Source organism: Benincasa hispida, chromosome 4, assembly GCF_027475165.1.
Source record: "Benincasa hispida cultivar pf3 chromosome 4, pf3_genome.v1.1, whole genome shotgun sequence".
NCBI lineage: Eukaryota > Viridiplantae > Streptophyta > Magnoliopsida > Cucurbitales > Cucurbitaceae > Benincasa > Benincasa hispida.
This window is the reverse complement of record NC_143481.1, coordinates 16,940,442-16,957,141: the sequence shown is the minus strand read 5'-3', so window position 1 is coordinate 16,957,141 and position 16,700 is coordinate 16,940,442. Positions and strand designations below refer to the sequence as shown.

At 36.4% G+C, this 16,700-nt stretch overlaps 1 protein-coding gene across 2 annotated transcripts; it reads right to left on the bottom strand.

Moving 5' to 3' along the window:
• Nucleotides 1–13,137: 13,137 nt before the first annotated feature.
• LOC120075397 (Translation initiation factor IF2/IF5) lies at nucleotides 13,138–16,208 on the bottom strand. 2 transcript variants are annotated; one of them, XM_090312656.1, is made up of 2 exons: nucleotides 16,028–16,208; nucleotides 13,138–15,083 (listed from the first exon to the last, which is right to left on the bottom strand). In XM_090312656.1, exon 2 carries the CDS (start codon nucleotides 14,748–14,750, stop codon nucleotides 13,410–13,412), a length of 1,341 nt encoding a protein of 446 aa, XP_090168782.1. In that variant the 5' UTR covers nucleotides 14,751–15,083; nucleotides 16,028–16,208; the 3' UTR covers nucleotides 13,138–13,409. The 2 variants fall into 2 exon arrangements, with proteins under 2 accessions (XP_090168782.1, XP_038884689.2); XM_039028761.2 differs by having other exon boundaries at nucleotides 16,033–16,208.
• Nucleotides 16,209–16,700: the final 492 nt, after the last annotated feature.

Sequence of the window (16,700 nt, the reverse complement as noted above, 5' to 3'; positions counted from 1 at the left end):
TCTCATTTTCTTGTCTCATTGAACAAGGGTATACCATCTTCTTTTCTAAGAATAAAGTATTTATTTTCAAGAGTAGGATGGAGATTGGTTTTGGTTTGATAGAAAGTAACTTATATGTACTAAGTCTGTTAGTCATAAAAGCCTTGTCTGATACTGAAATGTTCAGTACGGCAACATCAACTAAAAGACTAAAGGTTTCTCTTAAGGAATACGCCCATCTTTGGCATTTAAGGTTAGGTCACATCAACATCAATAGGATTGAGCAGTTGGTGAAGAGTGGACTTCTAAAGAGTTTAGAAGAATACTCCTTGACGGTGTGTGAATCATGCCTTAAAGGCAAGATGACCAAACGACCTTTTACTGGGAAAAGGTTATAGAGCTAAGGAAGCCTTGAAGATTGTACAGTCTGAGCTCTATGGTCCGATGAGTGTTAGAGCTCGAGGTGGGTATGAATATTTTATCTCTTTCATAGATGATTATTCAAGATACGAGTATCTCTACCTAATGCAGCGTAAGTCTGAAGCCCTTGATGAGTTCAAGGAGTATAAGGCTGAAGTTGAAAACTTGTTCGGAAAAAAGATAAAAACACTATGATCTGATTGTGGTGGATAGTATATGGACCTTCAATTCCATAACTATATGATAGAACGTGGGATTGCATCCCAACTCACGGCCCCAGGTACAGCTCAGCAGAATGGTGTATCAGAAAGGAGAAACAGAACCTTGTTGGACAAGGTTCAGTCTATGATGAGTTATGCTCATCTTCCAAACTAGTTTTAGGGTTTTGTAGTGGAGACTGCATGCTAAGGAACATTAAATTTGACACTACGGTTAAGTCGTTTGGCTTTGATCAAAACATTGATGAGCTATGTGTTTACAAGAAGATCATCAACAGCTCAGTAGCTTTCCTAGTACTATATGTGGATGATATCCTACTCATTGGAAATGATGTAGGGTATCTGACTGACATTAAGAAATGGCTAGCTGCCCAATTTTAAATGAAAGATTTGGGTGAGGCATAGTATGTTCTAAGGATCCAGATCATTCGGGATCGTAAGAACAAGAGGTTAGCCTTGTCTTAGGCATCGTACATCGATCAAATGTTGATCAGGTATAGGATGCAGGAGTCCAAGAAGGGTTTGTTACCCTTCAGGCATGGAATCGTTTTGTTTAAGGATTAATATCCTAAGACATCTCAAGAGATTGAGGAGATGAGAAGGATTCCCTATGCTTCAACTGTAGGAAGCTTAATGTATGCAATGTTGTGTACCAGACCTAACATTTGCTATGCAGTAGGGATTGTCAGTCGACATCAATCTAATCCAGAATTTGATCACTGGACGGTGGTCAAGACGATCCTTAAGTATCTTCGGAGAATGAGGGACTACATACTCGTGTATGGAGATAAGGATCTAATCCTTACAGGATACACAAACTCTGACTTTCAGACTGATAGAGATTCTCGAAAATCGACATTGGGGTCAGTGTTCACTCTGAATGGAGGGGATGTAGTGTGGCGAAGCATCAAGCAAGGATGCATCGCGGATTCCACTATGGAAGCCGAATACATAGCCTTTTGTGAAGCAACTAAGGAGGCTGTTTGGCTGAGAAAATTCCTTAAGATTTGGAAGTTGTTCCAAATATGGATTTTCCTATCACTATTTATTGTGATAATAGCGGGGCTATGGAAAATTCGAAGGAGCCTCGGAGTCATCTTCGGGGAAAGCATATAGAACGGAAATACCACTTGATCAGGGAGATTGTGCATTGCAGTGATGTGATAGTCACGAAGATCGCATCGAAGCACAATGTTGTTGATCCCTTTACAAAGGCTCTCATGGCTAAAGTGTTCGAGGATTACCTGGAGAGTCTGGGTTTGCGGGACATGTGGCATCTTCTCTAAGGCAAGTGGGAGATAATACTAGGGTATGCCCTAGTTTATTGTATATTGTACATGTATTTTTTCATGTATTGTACATTAGTCTCCCGAGGCATTAGGACAAGTGGAAGATTGTTGGGATTGGTGTCCTAATTCTCCCAGAGTCTCATTTTTGTAATTATACACATTGTTATGAATAAAATAACAGTTATTTCATTCTGGCATTTACTCATATCTAATAAAAAAAGCTCCATGGTTATCATATGTAAACTTAAGCATGTATATGAGATATACAAGTGGACCATGCCTTAAATGATAACCTAAATAGGTCTGTAGTATAAGGATTAAGGAGGGATTCCTGATCCTGGTGACACTACGGATATGACCCGCTTTGTAGGGGTTTGCAAGTGTTTTAAACTACTACAGATAGTCGATCCTGACCATTCATATGGAGACATGCGAGCGGGGGTTTCCTATATAAAGAATTTGTATAAGACCAGACCACGAGATGATTCTTCTCTGTATATAATGTCGTTGATACTGGAGACTTACATCTCAACATGCCTTTGAGGATGGTCCGTTGATTAGTATGGGTGAGAGTGGCCAGATTGCCAACTCAACATGTCTACCTTTTTGGGGACTTGTCTGATTTGGCAGTTGGGAACTCAGTTACACAAGATGAAATTCACTCTTTCCCTGAAACAGGGATAAATAGATATATTACTCCCTTAAGGGCTGATTCTAGGGCTTGAACATAGTGGCCACAGCTTCTCTTTGGAAGAGAGGACTCAAATCATAGTAGGACTATGACTTATGTTCATTAGAGGAATCGGTGGTACTTAAGGAGTTAGATGTAACTACGGGGGCATAACGATTATTGGCTGAGTTGTACTTACGAGCGATCTATGAAGGATTATCGCATTGTTGATTATTTAAGATGAACACATAATATATCTGTAGTAAGGAGAGTTCAGCTGTTGGTATTTAGTGGGGTGCCTGATAGTTAACGGATGGTCGATCCCGTGACTAAAGAGTTTAGTCAGTTATTCATATACCGTTGGAGCTTTAAGCTACAGGTCCATAAGGCCCATCTATACTTACAAGCATCTGTAAAGGGTCATCGTACTCATGATTGGTTATATCTGATGGACACAGAAATACATCCGTGGTAAGAAGAGTTCAGTTGTTGGTCTTTAGTGGAATGTCTGGCAGTTAACGAATCGTGGATCTCGTTGCTAAAGAGTTTCGTCAGCTATTCATGTACCGTTGAAGCTACAAGCCACAGGTTCATAAGGTCTCCTAGGTAGCTTGGATAAAGTTGAGAATCAGTTTTTGGGTCAGTTTGAAATGTTCAAATTGACAAGAGGGAGTTCGATTATATATGATATAATTGAACCGGTTAATTATATATGATATAATTGACTAAATGTATGAGATACATTATTTTGGAGGAAATTAGATATAAATATGATTCATATCAAGTAGAGGAGAAATTACTATAGTAGATATATGATATCAAACTATAGGTAAAGAATACAATATGATTATATTCATTTATTAATTAATTAGTCGGTTATGTGATAATTAACCGGAAATTTCTCCTGAATCATGCGATAGTCAGAAGATCAATTTCGGTTATTGTAACAGAAGAATAAAATGAAAATTGGTTTCATTTTGCAAAGAGTTCGAAAAAATCGCTCATGGTGTGGAAACTTCACGATCGCTTAGTTGAAAGCCTATACGATAGCGTCCATCACCTAAACGATCGCATACCCGCACACTAAATGATCGCACACCTTCTCTAAACAATCGCTTAGCACGTCGAGATTTTCTAACGATCGCTTACTAATTGCTAGACGATCCTTAGTAAAACCTACACGATAGTGTACCTTTCTCTAAGCGACAAGCACCCGACTATACGATAGTCACCTACTATCTCCCACTTGCTAGTCGTTCTACACGATCGTCCTTTCCTCCTTCCTCTACCAATTCTATCAAAGTTCACTCTTTGAATTCTCACTCCGAGAATACCAAGGGCTTCAAGTGGTGGTGTCGTCCCCGGTTGCTTCTTGTTCGTGCACTGTCGTTCGTGTAGACGATCGTGCTATTAGGCAACTGTTTGTTAGGCGATAAAGACCGTAGAGGATTTGCTACCGCTCGATTGAGTTCAAGTGAAGATAGTCTTCAACTGGTACGTTTACTCAATCTGTTGTATTTTAATTGTTAAAGCATGCCTATAATTAGTGGTAAAATACATACATGTTTGTTAGAATGTGTATGTGGTAATTCAATCACAATGAAATAGGAAAGATCTGAACTCACTCATGGATACTCTTATTTAAGAGTTCCTTCAATTAATGCATTCAAACATATACTATAACACTTATATTATATGATGTATGAGCATGCTATAAAAATTAGTCGTGCAACTATATATATATTATAACATTTATAATATAAATGATGCATGAAATTATGCATAACCTATGGTGGAATTTTATACTATATAACATATATTATGAGACATATATATATATAATAAAAAACATACATTATATGCATAATTTAAAACAATTAATGGACCGGGATTGAACACCTAAACAATTAATTAAATTAATATAACACTTATATTAATTTATTTAATAAAAATTACTATCAATTACATAAATTAATAGTCAATCGGTTCAAAACAAGCGAACCTAGCCTTGAACTACACAAACCGAACTGCCCAACACCTGAACCGACAACAAATTTCCTAAACCAACTGAACCAGACACGAACTAGCCGAGCCACGAACCAAATCAGACGCAAACTGGATTGATCTTTCCATCTCGCAGCGTTGCAATGTTGTGACCTAGTGTTGCAATGTTACGGATAGAACATTCCATTCACGTAACCGCAGTGTTGCAACGCTAAGGCACATTGTTGCACGCTACTGTACATAATGCACTATACAGTTGCGATTTTCTTCGAGTCTCCTTCGATTTTGGCCTCATCTTCTCCAGAAATAAACCGAAACAACCATAAATGACTCAAAACTTCAAATTAAAAACTCGATCACAAACAAATTGTCCCAAAACAAGGGCCCTTACAAATTAAATTGTAAATTGAAAGTGAAAAAACTAAACTATCCAATCCCAAAAATATCCAATAATCACAATCAATCAAATTCATAAACATTCATCAAATGAACATACAAAATGCTAAAATCCCACCATTAAACTGTAAAATTAACTCTGGAAATTTTAAGAAATTTGGGCCAAAAACCCTGCTCTGATACCAATTGTAGGAACCGGTTAAGGTCCTTGAGAGGAAACAGGGATCGGACCCAAATCCCAATTTTTACAAAATTCCCAATTTTACAAAAAAAAATATACAGAACATTATGCATTCAATTAAAATTATACCATGCAATAATAAATGGAAAAGAAGAGAAATAGGAAATAGGAGACTTACCCTTGAAGATCTAATCTTCTCAATAATTCATCTTTTCTTGAGTCAATCAAACAATGGACAATCCAAAATGGCTACCACCAATTAGTTTCCTATGTTTTCTTTGGGATGAGAATCATAGGAGTTTTGTGGGCTCTGTGATTTTTGGAGAGGGGATGAAAGAGAGAGGAAAAGAGTGATTTAAGAAATTAAAACCTCAGAACTATTTTGTGTGTTCCTCTCAAGAAGGAAGAAGATGAAGAAAAACCAATCCCAACAAAACTTCCCACTCAGTACGTGTGTTGAGAGAAAAAAAATATATATATATATATAATAACTAATTTATTATACATATATACACAACTATATATTATGTCACATATAACATATAATTTATAGTTTCAATTCTATCACCAATGGAACTTAATATAAATCTCATTTATGTTAAATTTAATTATATGAATCCAATTCATATAACTATATTCAAATATTTATTTCCTCTCAAATAAACTTTATATTATAATGTATCAGATACATTATAATAATTATATCATATATAATTAAATTAAACTAATTATATCACATATAATTAATTCCCTCAATTAATTTGAACAATTCAAATTAATCCAAAATTAATTCTCATTTAATTTCTGTTGAGCTACAGAGTGAATCTCATAGACCTGTAGATTGAAGCTTCAATGGTACTTGAATAATTAATTAAATTACTCAACATTCATTAACTGTCGGGCACTTCACTAAAGACCCTCAGTTGCACTCTTCGCACTACATATATATTTCTATTGAAGGAAATCGAATTCGAGATTTCCATGAGCAGCGGAAGTAAGTTAATTCCAAATCACAATCATGAATGAACAAAACATTTACAGTTGACTTCAAACAAGCGGTTATACAATTCATACAGAAATTACAGCATGAAAAACTCAAATGCACAAAGGGAAAAATTGTACGAACAATTGCATATGAGTCTCCACGCTCCGTTGCGCACGATCGCTCGAACAACAGCAACATCGAACGCTCGATCTACACGACCGCAACATAGCACGAACACTTTGCGCTCGTCCTCAATGATCGCCTCAGCCACGAACTCCTCAACAATAGCACGAACACCGCGCTCGCCTCAGCGACCACCTCGGTCACGAACTCCTCCGCAATAGCATGAACGGCCTCCAAAAAACCTCGACGATGTTGAGTTGAGTCTGACACCACCAATAAGGCTTCCTTGGTATTCTCGGTGTGAGAATCCAGAGGGTGGGCTCTATTCGAACTTGGAATGAGGCAGACAAAGGAGGAAACACCGATCGCGTACACGACTGGGTAAGTGGGAGATGGCGAAGACCTATCTTATAGGTCGATGCCCAAGTTTAGATAAAGCTAAGCGATCATCTAGCAAAAGCTATGTGATCGTTTAGCTCATCGTTTAGCTCGGTCTGTCGCCTACAAACTCTACATATTCATTTACTTTGGCAAGCGATCTTAGAGCAAAACTATGTGATCGTTTAGTAAATATTGCACGATCGTTTAGCTCACTACTGCACGATCGTTTAGCTCGCTCAGCCGTCGTTTAGTAAATCCGTATTTACTTGATGACTACCGTGAGATCCCTTTTTCACCGAAAGAGAAATCTCAAAACTTTTTATGAAAAACCTTTTGTAAATCTTACTAAAATAAGGAAAACAATTTTCCTTTTAAACTCATGGTTACCATGAATTCAATAACCACCCACTCACTTGGTTGTTAAAGAAAAAGAATTAATTATCCAATAATAATATTATTATAAATATAAATGATAACCAACTTATCATACTATATTTATAACCTATAGTTTTAATATTTCATCTCATGAAACATATAAACCATAATTCTTTTTCTATTCCATGGTACTTAATGTAAATCTCATTTACATCAATCTTCCACTAGATGTATCTCATACATCATACCGATTATATCATATATAATCAAAATACCTCTTTTCAATTTGAACATTTCAAATCAATATCAAGAACTGATCCTCAACTGAATCCATTGAGCTACCAAGGGGACCTCATGGACCTGTAGCTCGAAGCTCCAACGGTACGTGAATAACTGACTAAACTCTTTAGTCACGAGATCCACCGTCCGTTAACTGTCAGGCACTCCACTAAAGACCAAAAGTTGAACTCTCCTTACCACAAATATATTATGTGTCCATCTTAACCAATCAACAGTGCGACAACACTTCATAGATCGCTCATAAGTACAGTTGGGACAATAACCGTTATGCCCCTGTAGTTACATTTGTCTCCTTAAGTACCACTGATCTCTCTAATGAACATAAGTCATAGTTAATGCGTTGTGAAGTGTGATGCGATTATGGTATGAGTTTGTTGTGATGTGTTATGCGTTGCACATGCAACTTTTCCTAATAAGACCCAAGTATAAGCCTCACTAGGTTTCCTAGTAAGTCCAGGGTAGAACACAGGAACTACTGAGTAAATATGCGACAGCGACTTTGATCCTCTTGCGGTGGTGAAAACAAATGAGTTGGATGGTGTTTGATAAAGAATATTTTCTATGCGACGGAGTTTAAACGAAGAGTTGATGAAATTGAGAGTTACAATGAGTATGCGATGAACGGGTTGAGAAGGGGTTTAGCTAACATTTCCTAAGATTACGTACAAGTTATGCGATCATGCTACCCACAAACAACAGCATGTCATCTCTCAATGCAAATGTCATAATTCCTATTTCTAGGATGCATGCGATGTATACGAAAAAGTCGATAGGACTTATGTCTAAGCCTCTATTCTTGTCTATGCGATGATGCATGATGCACACATAAAACAAGGTGACCGCATACTATCATATCCTATTTCTAGGGTGCATGCGATGTGTAAATAGCGATAGAACTTATGTCTAAGTTTCTATTCTTGCTTATGCGGTTCTAATCTGACTCTCTCAAGCCTAGATTCTAATCTGACTCTCTCAAGTCTAGATTCTATCTTTAGACTACTCTCTTAAGTATCTCTAAAGGGTGAATGACGCATACATAAGACAAGATGATCGCATAAAATATAAATCTTAGGTCATGCCAACTAAGTACTTCTCAACCCATTCGGGAATTTAGCTACTCACGTGAAATGTGGGGAGATTGAACATAGATTGAAATGAAATTTTCATTTTCTATAAATAAAGTGTTGAATACAAAATAGCAATGGAATTTAGAGATAAGAGGCCCGACAAGCAATATCTTGCTTCCCATGGCCTTTTACACTGTCTTTTTCACTCCAACTCTATCCAGATGAATATTCTTGCTCTCGCAAGTATTGGCCCTTTCTCCTTGTAGCGCTTTCCAGCAGTCTCTCAATCTGTCCGAGAATGATCTCTCGGCTTCTTCGTCTCCTAGCTCGTCTCCGTCCTCTAAATCTAAGTATGTATGCGAGCAGACTAACAGCTTTCTAACTTATTCTCTATATATTTTTATCGTTAACTTCTGTTGCAATGGTGGCCTTCGGTATTTATAGAGCTCAAGGTGAAGTAGCCTTTCTCTCTAATGATTGCAATGATGGGTAGTCATTAAATCTCCTGCTCTGATGCGACGATTAATGGTCACCGAAAGTTGAATGTACTTGCTACAGTGTAGCTTTAACGACTTGTCAACTAAATTCAGATTCGACCGTCATCAATCCGTCCCTTCATGATTTATTATGTTGTCACCTTGATGCGCAGTCTTTATGTGGCCACCTTCTTGAGCAACTTCTCACGATCGCATACAATCACATGACTTTGTAATCGCATTCTTTCAAGCGCGCGGATGCCTAATTCCTTGGATCGCAATTTTACTTGCGCCAACGCATTTTTCCTGCACAAAATAAGTAAATTAACTGCTTTTATATGATGGGCGCATGCGATTGCAATTTCTTCAATTTAGCACTTTTGGACATGATATTGTTTATTTTTCTTGTCGAATTCTCTCATTGTTTTACTTATTTGCGTTATAATAACGTGTATTTCTACCTGTTATCAATAGTCCTACTATGACTAAGTCTTCTCTTCCAAAGAGAAGTTGTGGCCACTATGTTCAAGCCCCGAAATCAACCCTTAAGGGAGCAATCTCTCTACTTATCCCTACTTCGAAAAAGAAGTGAATTACATATTGTGGATTGAGTTCCCAGCTCTCAGATCAAACAAGTCCCCAAAAAGGTAGGCATGTTGAGTTGGCAATCTGGCCACTCTCACCCATACTAATCAAAGTACCGCCCTCAAAGGCAGAAGTTCCCAAAACACTCAGGATTGAGGTCGTGTCACCTATGGTCGTTTAGGTAAGATGCAAGTCTCTAGTATCAACGGCGTTATATACAAAGTCTAGTCATCTCATGGTCCAGTTCTTATACAAACTCTTTATATAGGATACCCCTGCTCGTGCGTCTCCACATGAATGGTCAAGATCAACCATCTGTAGTAGTTTACAACACTTGCAAACCTCTACAAAGCGGGTCGTATCCATAGTATCACTAGGATCAGGTATCCCACCTTAATCCTTATACTACAGACCTATTTAGGTTATCACTTGAGGCATGATCCACTTATATATCATATATACATGCTTAAGTTCATATAAGATAACCAATGAGCCTTGTTTATTGGATATGAGTAAATGCCAAAATTAAATAACACTTATTTTATTCATTAAACAATGTGTATCTTTACAAAACAACGAGACTCCGGGAGAATTAGGACATCAATCCCAACATCTATGTCCATTGGATATAACCAGTCAACAGTACGATGACCCTTCACAAATTGCTCGTAAGTACAGCTAGGCCAAAGTTACCATTTTACCTCTATAGTTACATCTAACTCCTGAGGTACCACTGATTGAGCAATAAATCATAGTCCAATTATGACTAAAGTCTTCTCTAGTCAAGAGAGAGTATGGCACCATATGGTTCAAGCCCCGAAATCAGCCCTTAAGAGAGCAATTTATCTACTTACCCTGACCTCTGAGAAGGAGTGAATTTCATCTTGTGTAGTTGTGTTTCCAACTCCCCAATCATACGAATCCCTAAAATAGTAGGCTTGTTAAGTCGGCGATCTGGCCACTCTCATCCATACAAATCAAATGACCATCTTCATAGACAGGAGTTCACAACTCACTCAGGATTCAGGTCATGTCACCTATGGTTATCCTAGTGAAATGTAAATCTCAATTATGAACAATGACATATAATGAGACTAGTCATTTCATGGTCTGATCTTATACAAACCCTGCCCACATGTCTTCACATGAATGATCAGGATCAGATCATTTATAGCACTTTACAACAATTGTAACATCTATAAAACAGGTCGTACTCGTATTGTCACCAGGATAAAGTATCCAATCTTATCCATCTACTATAGACCATTTAGGTTATCACTTAAACATGATACATATATATGTCAACACATACATGTTTAAGCTACAGATGATGACATTGAATGTTAGTTTATTGGTTTGTGGGTTTAATACTACTAAATGTCAAATAAAACATCTTATATATTATTAAATAAACAAAATATTTATATAATACAATTACAAACTACAGGACCCTACGAGATTTAGGGCATCAACCCCAATAACACCAACGGTCTTTTGTATCGACAGAGACCAAAATTCTTGTAGTGGTACTCGAGACACCTGCATATCCGATGTCTAAACTTGAGAGATATCGATAATTTTTTGTTTTAACTTTACTTAAAAGTTCGAACTTAAAACTCTAAATCAGTATGACCAAGAAACCCTAAATCATTAATCGGGCCACCCTTCGAGGCTAACTAAATAGTTAATTGGTTATTACCATTCATCACAAAAGACTTCAAAAAAGGGACATACAATTCAATAGACTTATTTAATGGCCACACATTATTCCACTACACTAAACCGCAGCCACCGCCTAAAACATCTGACGGTGGTCTAATGAATATCTAAATCTTAGATTTTGTATTTAATAAATCTTTAAATTTTTTATTTGTGTCAAAAATAAATTGACCAATGACCACCCTATTAGACTGGCACAAAATAAAAAATTTATACATCTACAATTGTATCAAACAAAATAAATGTAGATTATACTAAAAAAATTACTTTAGATTAGGAAAAAAAAAAAAAAAAGATTAGTTGTTAAAGTTATGTCAATTTTTCTCAAAACTTTCACAAGTGCCGGCAATTTTAATTCTCTAATAAATACTCGTTCCAAATATCATTACAAAAAGTTCTCTTCATCGAAAAATTATAAAACACATAGAAATAAAAATTGATAAAAATAAAAGTATATAGATAACAACGTTATTATAATTATTTTTAAAAAAATTATTTTTGGTTTTTTAACTATCAAAGTCAAAATTTATATAAATTATGTCGAAACTCTAACCATTCATTTTGTATACATTCTCTAACAATCAAAATTTAAAAATTAAATATATTTTTTTCTTTTTATTTTTTCTATAGAAATTTGAAACTTTAAACGTTAATTTTGTTTCAATTATAAATTTTGTTTATGGTATGATTAGTAAAGTTAAAAAATATATGAAAATCCAACTAAATTTGTAATATTAAAATTTTAAGAATTCTCACAATTCTCACAATTCATTGTAAATCTTACTTCTTTTTCATCATCACCATCATGGAAAGTCGGAGTATGTAGCAACATTTAAGGTTGTATTTGGAAAATATGACGAACCTTCAAACTTTTTGCAAATTAGCTCTCCTGCACGTGGCCCATCTTTCCCTATTCCGATATTGCCCTCGTTGGGTTCTAAAAATGATCCCATCACCACAGTCCATTTTAAAGGAACCTATCTACTTTTTAAATTTTAATCTAAAATAGTGTATCATTATTATATAAACTATATTTATATATTTTATTATATTGATGTTATTTTATACATTTTTAATGATAGTAACTAAGGTTGGTTTTAATCAATAATAGTTTTTCATTCTTAACAGTTCCACCGTCCGATCAATCTCTCAAATTGGATCCACTTGATCTTTCGTTATGGAGTGCATAATCGGCGGTAAGTACAACCTTGCCCGCAAGATCGACAAATGGATCGTTCAGTAAAATCTACCATGGTGAGGTCTAAAAAGCCAATGTGCTTGAATTTTCAGCTTTGAATCCTTTTGTATGTGAAGATTGATTTACAACTGAGAAATTTGGAGTTTCCTAGGTTCGAAAGTTTCTGTTTTGCAAAGATTCCGCTCTCCACATTTTTAGAGAGAATGGAGAATTAGGATGGAACCTCCATTGGAGCTTTTGGTACGAGAAATCTGACTGTGCTTCAAACTTCCATGGCAGCCAATGGATCGTTGCGAATAGAAGATTTTTACAATATGATTTATCGTGTCTATTGAAGTTGAATCGTTATGTAGAATGTTAGTTCCAGGCTAATATAAATTGCAAAAACCACTTTTGAAGTATGAAGATAGATAAAGGAGAAAATACCTCTCTAGCCCCCAACTTTTTTAGAATAAGTATATTTAATCTTCAAATAAACCATTTGTCCTTAAATTTTCAATAATAGATTTAAAAAGTCCAATTTTGACATCTAGATAAGGTTGCTGACTTAATTTTTAAATTCGCAAGTTAGTAAAACTGAGGTAGTTTTTATAATTTGCCCTTCAAAGCCGGATAAATTTTTTAAAGAATTTATAAATTTTAACGAAGTTATTCGATTCAGTCCATTTTCCGTCCAAAAACTTCATTTTTCTAAAATTGGTGAAGATGAGAAGATCTGCAAGTCTAAAAAAGTGTCTTCAATATAAAAATGTAAAAGATCAACAGGAGGTCTAAATAAAAAAGTATAAGGACACTATTTAGTGGAAGAAGCAAACACAATATCATTGTTCAAAGACAAAGCAAAGCTTCAGAACCAAAACACCAACAGAACAAGAAAATATAAGAAGACGACACAGAGAGCCAAACATAAGGAACAAACCATTTCCCCTTATTCCACACAACAAGACATAAACTTTTTCACAACTGGCTAAACGGTAAAAATTAAAAACCAACGCATAGGCAGAGAGATACCACAATAAAAAAAGAAGTGCAGTAAAACATTCTTACTCTTCTTCCTCCGTCTCGGACTCAGCATTTTGAAGCCATTCGATGAATGGCTTTACATGCTTCCAGATATGAGAACTTTTGTTAGCACCAGCCACACCCTGCTGGTACCACTCAAGCACGAATTCCTCATCTATAACATCTCCATCGTATAAGGATTTCAGGACTAGAGCAACCTCCTTACCTGCTTCCGGACTTGTGTTGATACAGAAAGATTCAATGGCGCGCAACAGAATTATCTGTGATCCTTCCTCAGCAGCAGCTGAGGCCAAGAACTTCTTCTTTTTCACTACCTCCTTTGAGAAGCCTTTCCCAACACCATCAAATAGAGCCTCAACTAAAGCATTCACAATCTCTTGGCGAGTTCCAGAAAGTGACTCCAAGAATGATTTGAGATCGGCTGCAGAGGGACCTTTCTTCAAATAATCTTTGATCTCTTGGATGAGGGCTCCATGGGTAGAAACTCCATTTCCATTCTTGTTTCCATTGACTGCAGACTTCTCGTGCTCGGGGGACTTCTTTGACAACTTATTTTCTTCGGTGGTAGAGAGCATGACCATATCAGCAGTGACAGCACTTAACTGCTCCTGAATACGTTGCTTGGCTGCCTCTAAAGAAGTGTCGGTTTGCCACTGCACATCGTCATCGTCATCATCATCAGCTGCTTGGTCATTATCACCAGCATGGCTACGAGCTGGAGAATGATCCTCATCTGAGCCATTATTCTTTTTCTTACTTGGAACTTTGGTTACAGCATCCTTTGTAGTACCAGTGCTTTTCTTCTTTAGCGAATCCTTCTTTATTTTCTTTTGCTCCTCATCGGCAGCTTCTCCCTCCTTAAGCCGTTCCTTCTCGGCCCTCCTCAATGCTTTCTTGTCTTTTGATCCCTTTTTCTGTTCAGGAGGATTCTTGAGAATAAATGTTGTGAGTTTATCTCTCATGTCAACATCAGAAATAAATCCACAGGCAGCACACTTCATAGTGATCATCTGTGTCTTCGAGATGATTATCTCAGTCTCAGGGTTCCCACATCCATAGCATTGAACATATTTCTTGATGAAGTTTTCGAGAAGACCAGCCAGCTTTGCTGTCTCATGTGCACCATTTACAAGAGAAGTCCCGGTTTTCTCATCGAACTTGGATTGTGCACCAAGCTCACATCCAAAGTACTTGGTAGTGTAAGAGGCAGGTCTGCCCAAGGCTTTAGCAATTTCCACCATGTTAACTACATTAGTCTTGATGCCATTACCTCTACCTTCAATTTTAGTAACCATCTTAGGCATCTTATACCTATAGAAGGCATCATCACGGTTCGATGCACCAATATTTTGCAATGCCATGTTGTTAATACACAGAAATACTGCAGTTCTGGTTAGAAAAGATAGGTAGCAGTAGCAGTATCTTCAAAAGGTCCTGACGCTCTTTGAGCAGCTGGGAAAGGCCGCATAAAATTGAAACCAAGATCACGTGCTTTTCTATGAACTCCAAGCAACTCAAGATGCATGCAGCCAATAGTCTCAGCACAACTGATCTTTTTCCTAGACGTAGGACAATACTCTCCAAGCAATCCAATTGATGACAAAAAGAGAGAGGCTCGTTCAGACATAAAAGGAGTTTCAAACTTAACGCCCTCCACTTTGAACTACAGAACAGCAGACCAGATGGCCAACTTCCTGAGATTAAGAACAAATAAGCACGATTATCCTATGACCATGGCTGAACACAACCATATTATAAAGAAAAGGAAAAAAAATACCATTGGAAAATAAAGATCTAGAACAAACATTATTTCAGAATCAGTAATCAGAACTCAAACGCGTTCGTATCAACATAATCACCATCATTCAAGGGCAAGTCATCGTACAAAAATATGCTGTTTATAATCTCAATGGACTAATTTTAAATTCCAGCTAAGACCAAAGAAAATATTGACCGGAAATTCACATTAAATCAAACGAGTCCTAGAAGAGGAAAAATATCTTACAATCAGATACAAAATGAAAGACAATCTAAATCCTACCATCAGACACAAACCGAAAAACAATCTAACTTATAGCCTCATTCATGATTTAACACACATCTTAATAGATAAACGCAGACAATCCGTTGTACCATCTATGCTCTATCTTTAAATGACAAACGAATAAGAAACGCGATATACAATTAAACACAAACGGATACCAATGAATATCCCCGACCTAAATGAAATCCTAGACAGAGAGAATAACAAAATCGAATTCACAGACAAGATTCAACCATCGCTCTCATCAGCCTTACATGAACATAAACCAATCCAAAGCGACGATCATATTTTTCCATTCCGATCATGGATGCAAATAAGAAAAACATACCAGACAAAGAAGTAAATCTACAGATCTGAACGACACGGCAAGAAACTTAAAAAATTCCATCAGAAATCAATAATCGGAGTACCGATCATAAAGATTTCATTAAATCAAAGACGTTAAAGACAAAAGAATCATCAATAACTTATAATCGATCGGAACAATAACAAAAATAACAAATTGAAAGCAAAACTTGAAAATCTAAGAACGATAAAGCAACAAGAAACGATTATGAAGTTAGATTAAACAAAGAAACAAAGAAAAAATCTTGCCTTACAGTGGTGGATGGTCGAGATAGAAGGAAAAAAAATGATACTGAAAGCTTTGGCTCTTGTTTCCGCGGTGACGAAGAAGCCGATGGGATTTTGATGGGTAGAAGGGAGGGGCTTATATACACGCTCAAAGGAATGGTAGAAAGAAAACCCTACACGTCACCAATTAGGGCAAACTTTTGGAAAAAAAAAATTTTAAAATTTTAAAATAAATATTTGCCCTTAACCGAACTAAGGGGAAATGAATTACCCGAAATTTTCATTTTATTTACGAATTTGCCCTTCCAAGTCGCTATTGCTATCGATGTTTCTCGATTCTTGGAATATGTTGACAAGAAGCGAGTTACGACATAAATTTGAAGAACATGCTTTTGTCTAATATGGTAATTGTACCAAAAATCTGAGGGTAGAGATGGAAATGTGAAAATATCGGTGGTATTGTTGTAATTGTAATTAAGGTATGACTTGAGGGAAAAGGCGAAGCAACCATTTTTGAGAAGTTACCTAGGAAAAGATCAAGTTCAATTTTATTTTAGTCCGAAAAAAATCAAGGTTAAATACCTCTATTTTTTAGATAGTAAATTTGTATTTCGAGGAAGAGAGTTTGTCTGCAAACAAAGAGAAAATTTGCACACCGGTGTGGTGTGAGCCATAAGCATTCGGATGCCTAAGT

Bases quoted from the DNA above. Each gene is read 5' to 3' on its own strand.
- LOC120075397 (XM_090312656.1), bottom strand. From the start codon at position 14,750: ATGGCATTGCAAAATATTGGTGCATCGAACCGTGATGATGCCTTCTAT.